The sequence below is a fragment of the Rhinopithecus bieti genome, unplaced genomic scaffold (genome assembly GCF_001698545.2).
Source record: "Rhinopithecus bieti isolate Rb0 unplaced genomic scaffold, ASM169854v2 scaffold_42772, whole genome shotgun sequence".
NCBI lineage: Eukaryota > Metazoa > Chordata > Mammalia > Primates > Cercopithecidae > Rhinopithecus > Rhinopithecus bieti.
In genome coordinates, this window is record NW_016818842.1 from 1,404,862 (window position 1) to 1,415,873 (window position 11,012).

General features: G+C 51.3%; 1 protein-coding gene across 1 annotated transcript in view; it reads left to right on the forward strand.

Moving 5' to 3' along the window:
* Positions 1-6,982, forward strand: part of PRKRIP1 (PRKR interacting protein 1) — a 35,385-nt gene extending 28,403 nt beyond the window's left edge. The window contains exon 6 of the mRNA XM_017857611.1: positions 5,320-6,982. Coding sequence (XP_017713100.1) covers positions 5,320-5,417 — 98 coding nt within the window. The 3' untranslated portion in view covers positions 5,418-6,982. The remainder of the gene's footprint in view (positions 1-5,319) is intronic.
* Positions 6,983-11,012: the final 4,030 nt, after the last annotated feature.

Here is an 11,012-nt window from a genome sequence, read left to right on the forward strand (position 1 = left end):
GAGTGCAATGGCACGATCTCAGTTCACTGCTACCTCTGACTCTTGGGTTCGAGCGATTCTCCTGCCTCAGCCTCCCGAGTAGCTGGGGACCACAGGCGCCCGCCACTACACCCGGCTAGTTTTTTTGTATTTTTAGTAGAGACGGGGTTTTACCGTGTTAGCCAGGATGGTCTCGATCTCCTGAGCTTGTGATCCGCCCGTCTCGGCCTCCCAGAGTGCTGGGATTACAGGCGTGAGCCACCGCGCCCAGCCACTTTTTTTGTTTTTAATGTTTAAAAAAACATTTGAAACGATGTTACACTATATCGCCCAGGCTGGTCTTGAACTCCTGGGCTCAAGAGATCCTCCGGACTCAGCCTCCCAAAGCTCTGAGATTACAGGCGTGAGCTGCCACACCTGGCTGATGAGCACTTTTCCCCACACTCCCTTCACGGAGGTCATTTTGTACATTGATGATACGTTTGGATTCATGTGTCACCTTCTACATTCCATCTTGGGACCCTGATGTCCTAAATGACTTTTAAAATTAACATAATTCAGCCAGGCATGGTGGCTCACGCCTGTAATCCCAGCACTTTTGATTTGTGACAGTATCTTTTTAATTCTTGTATCACCAACATTAAGCATAGTAACTGACATGCAATAACCACTTGATGATTTCTTACTGTTACATATTTGTCATGTTGAAGGAATGAACTGGGGTAGTTTTGTCGAATTGCCAAGTGACTTGACTGTTTCCCGGGTTTCTGGGTTTCTCCTCCCTGAGGGTGATACTCTTAGACCATGACGATAGGTCTTCCACACACACAGAATCCCTTGTGTTGTTGGCCATTAGTGAGATACAGGTTGAGCATCCCAAACCCGAAAATCCAAACTCAGAAATGCTGCAAAATTCAGAGCTTTTGAGCACCGACATGACGCTCCAAGTAGGAATTACACCCCTGACCTCATGCGAGAGGTCATAGTCGAAACGCAGATACACAACACAGATGATTCAGTGTCTCCCAGGGACAGAAGACCCTCCCAGCCTCCTTCAACTGCAATACAACCTGTCCACATACACCCAGATTTTCCCCCCCACAAGCACACCCACAGAGGGTAAGAAAATGGCACCTCTAAGACAGACCATATGCACCAGCGCAGATTCCCCACGATGCCCCACATGGGGCCCAGACCTCCATGCTTACTCACAGTTTTTTTGCTTGTTGTCTGCTTTATTGTGTAAGATACTGTTGAAAACGTCAAAAGGCCTGCAGATCCCCCTATGGGTAACAGTGGTAAGAAAAAGAGGAAGCATTTATGTTTATCTATAGCCCAGACAGCCAAGAATGACTGCCACACATGACCTGAGGAAGCAGAGGGATAAAAAGTTGAAACACCAAAAGCCATGAACAGAAGTTCTTGAAAAATTGAAAAATGAGGCCGGGCACGGCGGCTCATGTCTGTAATCCCAGCACTTTGGGAGGCCAACGAGGGAGGATCACTTGAACCTCAGCCTTCAGAGTAGCTGAGATTACAGGCACCCACCACCGCGCCTGGCTAATTTTTGTATTTTTAGTGGAGACGGGGTTTCACCATGTTGGCCAGGCTGGTCTCGAACTCTTACTGTTCAAGTAAGGAGTTCAAGACCACTCTGGGCAACATGGTTGAGACCTCGTCTCTACAACAAATACAAAAATTAGCCAGGTGTGGTGGCACACACCCATAGTCTCAGCTACTCAGGAGGCTGCAGTGAGCTGTGATCACACCACTGCACTCTAGCCTGGTGACAGAGCGAGACTCCGTCTTAAAAAAAAAAAAAAAAAAGTGTCCAGTAACCCTTTAATTCAAACACAGCATAGTAGGTGGGGATTGAAAGCCCGTTGTTACCATTTAGCAGCTGATCCAGGTGTTCTTGTGACACAGCTGTGCTGCTTAATTACCCTGAACATACTATTTTCCACTGTATGAATGGCCCGTGACATTTATTACTGTTAAGCACTTATGTGTGAATAAGTGTATGAAAAGGATTGCTTATCAGTCGCAAATAAATTCAGAGTCAGAAATGATGGTGACACCAAGCCACAGATCAGCCACATGGGTGAGAGGTAGACGCCTTTGCTTTCTGATTGTTCATTGTACACAACTGTGTTTCATACACAAAATTATTATTGTTAGAGACGGAGTCTTGCTCTGTTGTGCAGGCTGGAGTGCAGTGGTGTGATCTTGCCTCACGGCAACCCCTGCCTCCCGGGTTCGAGCGATTTTCCTGTTTCAGCCTCCCAATTAGCTCAATGACAGGTGTGCACCACCATGCCTGGCTAATTTTCTTTTTTTATTTCTGAGACAGTTTCACTCTTGCCCAGGCTAGAGTGAAGTGGCATGATCTCAGCTTGCTGCAACCTCCACCCACCCCCCACCCCTGGTTCAAGCGATTCTCCTGCCTCAGCCTACCAAGTAGCTGGGATTACAGGTGTACCACCACATCTGGCTGATTTTTATATTTTTAGTAGAGATGGGGTTTCGCCATGTTGGCCAGGCTGGTTTCAAACTCCTGACCTCAGATGATTCACCCACCTCAGCCTTTGAAAGTGCTAGAATTACAGGTGTGAGCCACTGTGTCTGGCCTAATTTTTGTATTTTTATAGAGACGAGGTTTCACCATGTTGGCCAGGCTGATCTCAAACTCCTGACTTCAAGTTATCCAACTGCCTCAGGCTCCCGAAGTGTTGGGATTACAGGTGTGAGCCACCATACTCAGCCACAAAATTATTTTGAAATGTTATATTTACCTTCAGGCTATGTGTATGGGGTCTAAACATGAAACATAATGAACTTCATGTTTAGACTTGGGTCCCATCCCCAAGGTATCTCATTGTGTAGATGCGGATATTCCAAAATCTGAAAACATCCAAAATCTGAAACACTTCTAGTCCCGAGCATTTTGGATAAGGGATCTTCAGCCCATACTGCATTTTCAAAGGCTTTTCAGCCACGGGGAATGCTTCCAGTCCTTCTCTGTTGCTCCTTTCCACAAACATCCAGCCCAACCAATATTCTACGATTCATCAGGAGCAGAATTAAAGATCAGACCCTATGCTTGTTTTTTTGGTTTTTTTGGTTTTTTATTTTGAAACAGAGTCTCCCTCTGTCACCCAGGCTGGAGTGCAGTGGCATGATCTTGGCTCACTGCAACCTCTGCCTCCTGGGTTCAAGCGATTCTCCTGCCTCAGCCTCCCGAGTGGCCGGGATTACAGGCGCCCGCCACCACGCCCGACTAATTTTTGTATTTTTAGTAGAGATGGGGTTTCCCCCATGTTGGTCAGGCTGGTCTCAAACTCCTGACCTCGTGATCCGTCCATCTTGGCCTTCCAGGGTGTTGGGATTACAGATGTGAGCCACCGTGCCCGGCTCCTTACGCAATTTCTGCAGACAACGTAGGCAGAGGCTGAGAGAGTCAGAGAGCGTGTTTAAGCCTGGGTCCCTATCTTAGCGAATAGGAGATCTCGAGCAGCAAGTTCCTCCACCTCTCTGGGCTATCTTCTTCATCTGTAAAATGGATATATAAGAGTGGTACTTACCTCATAGGCTATTGTAAGAATTAAACAGGGTACTCTATGTACAGACTTAGCACAGTGCTTGGCATGTAATAGTGTTGGACAAATATTAGCTATTAAAATATCCTCACCATTTAAACTTAAAAAAAAAAAAAAAATTCTGCCCAGGCTGCAGTGCAGTGGCATGGCTCACTGCAGCCTTGAACTCCTGGGCCCAAAAGGTCCTCTTGCCTCAGCCTCATGAGTAGTGAGGACTATAGGCATGTGTCACCACGCCATTTTTTGTAGAGATGGGACTTGCTGTGTTGCCCAGGCTTGTCTCAAACTCCTGGGCTCAAGTGATCCATCCTCCTCAGCCTCCCACAGTGCTGGGATTACAGGTGTGCGCCATTGCGCCCGGCTTCCCCATTTGAACTTTCTTTTTTTTTTTTCTTTCTTTCTTTTTTTGAGACGGAGTCTTGGTGTGTCACCCAGGCTGGAGTGCAGTGGCACGATCTCGGCTCACTGCACGCTCCGCCTCCTGGGTTCACGCCATTCTCCCGCCTCAGCCTCCGAGTAGCTGGGACTACAGGCGCCCGCCACCACGCCTGGCTAGTTTTTTGTATTTTAGTAGAGACGGGGTTTCACCATGTTAGCCAGGATGGTCTTGATCTCCTGACCTCGTGATCCACCCGCCTCGGCCTCCCAAAGTGCTGGGATTACAGGCTTGAGCCACCGCGCCCGGCCTGAACTTTCAAAGCTAATCATGCTGTGTGGTATGAGGCTGAGGGGAAAAAGGGATGCCCCAAATTAATGAAATTAAATCTTCCAGATGCTTTCACCAGAGCCGTGCGTGTTCTTTCTGGGGTCCCATCCTGGATATGACAGTGAACTTTAGGCTAGGCTGTGCCTTCGGCTGTGCAGGGCCTCCTGCATAAAGGCCCTTTATCTGACCTGTGGTGACACAGCAGTGGTGGCGCTCAGGGTGTGTAGTGGGCGTGTGGGTGGCCAGGGCAAGCCCTTCACATGTGCCGGGAGGAGCATTGGCTGGCCCAGGTGAGCACACCCAGTTGTGAGTTGGCTGAGGCCACTGTGCCTGCGGGCGGCGTCCTGGCATGGCTGAGCCGGGCCATCTGCTGCCTTGTGGTCTCTGCCTCTACCTTTCCAACTCTCACTTGTCCTCCTGCTCCCACATGAAGCGGGGGAGGGAAGGAGTTGGGAACACGTTGTCCTCGTGCTCTGCTTCTGGCCGGCAGTCATGACGGGGGACAGGGAACGTGCGCTGCTCACAGGTGTCAGGAGGGGCTTCCTGGGCCATGCTTGGGAGGAGCTGGGAAGCTGGCATATGTGTAGGGGCAGGGTCCTCTGCCACACAGGTTTCGGAAATCCTTTCTCGAACGGCAGTGAGAACTTGAGACTTCAGCGAGAGTGTTGTCAGCCTGGCGTTAGGTGTTGAAGAGGTGGGTCAGGAATTTGCCCACCCAGGAGGTGGCCATGGCAGGGGGCGGGAGCCATGTAAAAGTAGTAGGACCTGATTTATGGGGTGTCGGGTCTTGCGTGTGCCGCTGGGCCTTTAGGTAAAGATGGGGTACACCCGTGAGAACAGTGGTAGATCAGGTCTGTGACCCACCCTTACTTCCGGGGAATGGCTCAGGGGACTGGCGGGCATGAGACGTGGCCCTGGTTTCTCGCTGTGCGGTCCAGGAACAGGAACCTCTGGCTTCCCATCAGCTCTCCTCTTTGAAAGCACACTTGAGCCTGAACCATTTTGCATGTGTGTGATTTGAATGTTGTGTGGTTACAGGACCCGGTCAGCCCCAGGAGCAGGGGTCCAGCAGCTCTGCAGAGGCGTCTGGAACGGAGGAGGAGGAGGAGGTGCCCAGTTTCATCATGGGGCGATGACAGTGTTTGCCACAGCCGCTGCCTGGAACCCAGCTCGTGCTGTGACCAGAAAGGAAAGGTGGCTGTTTGGCTCTTTCTTCCCTGCAAGGACCTGCTGACCCACTGGATGGAGAGCAAAGGAGACCCCTCCCAAGCCGCTCGCAGTCCTGCTTTCGGCAGGGTTGGGAGCCTGAGGGGCCATCTCCCTGACAGTCAAAGGCACTGCCTTGCAGATGCCATCCATGTTCCTGGTAAACGGGGACAGAGAGCCTCACCTTGTCACATATTTGAACAGTGATGAGTTTGGGGCTGGTTTCTGGGAAGGGAGCGTTTATTTAGTAAAGAGCAGAACACCCTTGTATTTTGCTGGGACGTGTGGACCGTGAGTCACAAACACTCTGGAGAAGGCTGTGAGATGCCACCATTCCCATGGGGACTGAACCCCATTACGTGGACCTGGTCCCAGGCTCAGTGAGGAGATGGCCTCGGCTGTCGGGCTGGTCCATGTTGCCCACCCACTCCAGTGGGAAGTGGGGACCATGCCGCAGAGGGTCTGCTCCCACTGCAGCTCCCGGTGCCCTGTGTGTTCTGGGAAGCCCTGGGTGTGCACAGGGAGGCCCGGGCCAGGGATTTCACCAGGGGCTGGGTCACAAGGGTACAGGGTGTGTGGAAAGGGCTGTAGGGGAAGAGCTGGTGACCAGAAAGTGAGCAGATGGAGAATGCAAGCTGGACTGAGCCAGAGCAGAGGGCAGGGGATTCCCAGCCGGACGGGGGTTCTCTTGCCGACAGCTGCATTTTCATCCCGAAGTGGAAGGGGGTCTAAACAGAACGGGCTGAGAGAGGAGGGACTCGGTCAAGTGGGTGGAGCTCCTCCTTGCGTGACTGCAACCGTCAGGGCTTTCCTTCAGGTCATAGCAGTTGGGACCAGCGGGGAGAAGAGAGGCAGAACTGCTGTGTCCTCATGTGGCGCAGCCCCAGACTGGCATCCAGGAGGCACTGGGCCCGTGCAGAGACGGCACCTGCAGAGAGCAGGGCAGCCCAGCACAGAGGCGTGCGCCTGGAATCCCAGCTACTCGGAAGGCCAAGGCAGGAGGACCGCTGGAGTCCAGGGATTCAAGGCCAACCTGGGCAATAGAGCGAGACCCTGTCTCTTAAAAAACGATGATGATGATGAACACAGAGGGCGAGGCACTGTGCTGGGAGCCAGGGTGCCTGGGAGGAGCCGAGACCAGCCTTTGACCTCGGTGTTTTGAGGCCAACAGGGACGACAGAGACGGTTTCTAGTTAGAGCCTTGGCTCCATTTTTGGATGATTAAGCCCCGAGTTCCTGAGTCTATTTTGTGCCCCTTACATACTTTGATAGAATTAAGGAAATAGTGGTTTTGAGTGAAGGGAAAGGAAACCCAGAAACATTTTCTGTTGCTTTTACTTGTGTAGTGTAGATTTCCCCGGCCCCTCTCTGAGCCCTGTAACATCTGTGATAGCTTCTGTCCCCTCATCAGTTCATGTCACAGGGATTTTTCTTTCCCAGGAATCAGACACGGAGAGTGAGCCCTAAATAAATGAGCACATGCCCTGGCTGTACATTTTGAAACCTGTTTTTGTCTTTGTCTGGGACTGGCAGGTTTGCGTTTCGGTTTTAGTTCTCCTATCTTTGGACTGTTGGTTTCCGTCCCTCTCCCCACCCCCATGTGTGTCACACCCCCTGCCCTGAATCTGCAGCCTGGAGTTTGTGGGCCTCCTCAGTGCTGCGGAGGGTGCTGGGGCTTGGAGCCTGATGACCTGGCTTTTAATCCTTTCCCTGCCTCTGGTAAGCCAGGGGACTGTGGGCAAGTCCCTTCCTGCCTCTGCCAGCTCACTGGGCCAAGAGAGACAGTCGCCACAGGCGTGTGTTGGGTGGGCGGGCATATGGCGACACAGCAGGATGCCAGGTTGCGGTGGGCTTCACCCCCATGGGGTGCAGAGATGTTTAGGCAGGACATGTCCTGTAGCCATTTCTGGCCATTATTATTAGGTCATTAGGACCTTAAGTTGAGAGATTTTTTCTTCAGGGCGTCATTTATTTGGGAAAAGAGGAACAAACAGATGTCATCATTGAGAAAGGAGTGGGTAATACTGAGAGCCCCTGCCCACATGCCCCCCCCCCCGCCCCCTGTGAAAAAAACCAAGATTAGGGGAGAATCATGAAGTAATGTCCCTCATCGCTGTTGGGTGAGAAGGAGTCTGGAACTGAACAGAGGTGTGGGTAACAGAATCATCTCAGAAAACCTCACACACAAGAATTCTTATGGCCAGGCACAGTGAGGTCATGCCTGTAATCCCAGCACTTTGGAAGGCCGAGGCGGGAGGATCGCTTGAACCCAGGAGTTTGAGACTAGTCTGGGCAACAGAGTGAGACCTCATCTCTACAAAAAATTTCAAAATTAGCCGGGCATGATGGTGTGCACTTATAGTCCCAGCTACTTGGGAAGCTGAGGTAGGAGGATCCTTTGAGCCCAGGAGTTCAAGGCCGCAGTGAGCCGTGATCACTCCACTGCACTGCAGCTTGGGTAACACAGTGAGACCCTGTTTCAAAAACAAACATATCTAGGTTCCCTGGTGATGCCCCTGTGATTTTGCATCATTACGATTCACGCCCAAATGTACATTTAAACAGGTACCTGCTCCAGGAGATTCTACTACAGAACCCGCCCCCTTAATTAGTTAACTTTGAGACAAGGTCTTGCTCTGTTATCCTGGCTGGAGTGCAGTGGTGCCATCGTTGCTCACTGCAGCCTCCAACTCCTGGTCTCAAGCATTCCTCCTGCCTCAGCCTCCCAAGCAGCTAGGACTGCAGGCATGTACCACCATGCCAGCCTAATTTTTGTTTGTTTTTGAAACAAAGCCTGGCCCTTTTGCCCAGGCTGGGGTGCAGTGGCGTGATCTCGGCTCACTGCAACCTCCACCTCTCAGGCTCAAGCCATTCTACCTCATCCTCCCAAGTAGCTGGGACTACAGGTGTGCACCACCGTGCCTGGCTAATTTTTGTATTTTTTGTAGAGACGGGGTTTCACATCTTGACCAGGCAGATCTCCACCTCCTGGGCTCAAACGACCCTCCCACCTCAGCCTCCCAAAGTGCTGGGATTACAGGTGTGTACCACCAAGCCCTGCCCTGTTACTATTTTAAATTTACTTCCCTGTTTCCTACATTTATATTTTGGTAAAAAACAAAAACTAAGACATTAAAACTGAGTTAGAGGAGTGTTCTACTAACTGTTGAAAATAGAACTTAGGGCCGGGCGCGGTGGCTCAAGCCTGTAATCCCAGCACTTTGGGAGGCCAAGACGGGCGAATCACGAGGTCAGGAGATCGAAACCATCCTGGCTAACACGGTGAAACCCCGTCTCTACTAAAATACAAAAAAATTAGCTGGGCGAGGTGGCGGGCGCCTGTAGTCCCAGCTACTCGGAGGCTGAGGCAGGAGAATGGCGTGAACCCGGGAGGCGGAGCTTGCAGTGAGCTGAGAACTGACCACTGCACTCCAGCCTGGGGGCAGAGCGATACTCTGTCTCAAAAAAAAAAACAAACAAAAAAAAAGAAAATAGAACTCAGGCCAGTTCCTTTGCATTCATCGTGGAGACGCGTGTTTTCTCCTTCTTCCTCTTGGAAGTTAATTTCTGTTTACTATTTGGCGTACTTGACTAAAGTGAGCTATGATTACCATATATTAACATATATTTCAGTAGAGCGAACACTCTTGGAAATTAACCTGGAGCAAGTTCCGGGGGCCGTTTCCTGTTTTCTTACTCCACAGAACATCGTGTAACCCCAGCACTTTGGGAGGCCTAGGTGAGAGGATCACTTAAGGCCAGGAGTTCAAGACGAGCCTGAGCAACATAGTGAGACCCCCCCCCCCATCTCTACCAAATAAAGATTGAAAAGTGCGCCTGGCCTGGTGGCATAGACCTCACTACTTCCGAGGCTAAAGTGGGAGAATCACTTGAGCCTGGGAGATCCAGGCTGCAGTGAACCATGATTCTGCCTCTGCACTCCAGCCTGGGTAACAAAGCAAGACCTCATCTCAGAAATAAAAGGCCGGGTGCAGTGGCTCACACCTGTAATCCCAGCACTTGGAGGCTGAGGTGAGTGGATCACCTGAGTTCAGAAGTTCAAGACCAGCCTGGCCAACATGGTGAAACCTTGTCTCTACTAAAAATACAAAAATTAGCCAGGCGTGGTGATGAGAGCCTGTAAATCCCAGCTACTTGGGAGGCTAAGGCAGGAGAATTGCTTGAACCCGGGAGTCAGAGGTTGTAGTCAGCCAAAATGGCACCACTGCACTCCAGCCTGGGCAACAAGAGTGAAACTTCGTCTCAAAAAATAATAATAAAAAAACATAGCAAATGTTTATTGAGCATCAACTAACTGCAAAATCCAAAGGATTCCAAGGCCCATTGGTAGGCACTGGGGATGGTAGTGGACAAAACACAGTCCTTGCCTTCTGGGGCCTCCAGGTCTGAGCAGGAACAGGATCGGGGAGAGCAGCACAGCATGCTGTGTGGGCACTTGACCCAGGCCTCTGCAAGGGCGAGCACCGAGGTGAACTCAGGTGGCTCAGGAGAACAAGAGTGCCCAGAAAGCGAGCTGGGGAGGGAGGAGGCACCCTGCCATGGCCTCAGACCCTGTTAATAAGGGGACTGGAGTCTCAAAGGCCACAGGGTAGGGGCTGGAACGGAGAGACATGGGGGACCTTTGAGTTTGTGGAAGGGGACAAGGCTCCTACCTTGCCATGCAGACCAGAGATGATGGTGGCCTGAGTTAGTGCAGAAGCAAATGAGGACAGGGAGAAGTAGGGGAGAGTCCAGCGACATGGGGGTGGGAGAATTCACACGACCCGATGGGGAGGGGACTCATGGTTGCCAGCAGCTGAGTGGGTGAGGGAACCCTTCTGATTCAGCTGACCCAGGGCTGACGGCTGAAACATCGTCTGGGTTTAGGAGCTGGGTTTATGTGGGCAGATCACCTGAGGTCAGGAGTTGGAGACCAGCCTGGCCAACACGGTGAAACCCTGTCTCTCCTAAAAAATATATACAAAAATTAGCTGGGCATAGTGGTGGGCACCTGTAATCCCAGCTACTTGGGAGGCTGAGGCAGGAGAATTGCTTGAATTCGGGAGGTAGAGGTTGCAGTGAGCCGAGATCACGCCATTGCAATCCAACCTGGATGACCAGCAAAACTCCATCTCAAAAAGAAAAAGTGATTCTAGGCCAGGCGTGGTAACTCAACCCAGTAATCTCAACATTTTGGGAGCCTGAGGCCAGCAGATCACGTGAGGCTAGGAGTTCTGAGACCGGTCTGACCAACATGGTGAAACCCTGCCTCTACTAAAAATACAAAACTTAGCCAGGCTTAGTGGCCTGTGCCTGTATTCCCAGTTACTTGGGAGGCTGAGGCATGAGAATTGCTTGAACTCAGGAGGTGGAGGTTACAGTGAGCCGAGATGGCACCACTGCACTCCAGCCTGGGCAACAGAGCGAGACTCTGTCTCATAAAATGAGAGAGAGAGAGAGAGAAAAAAAAGAAAAGAATAAAATGGAAGGAAGGGAGGGAGGGAGGGAGGGAGGGAGCGAGGGAG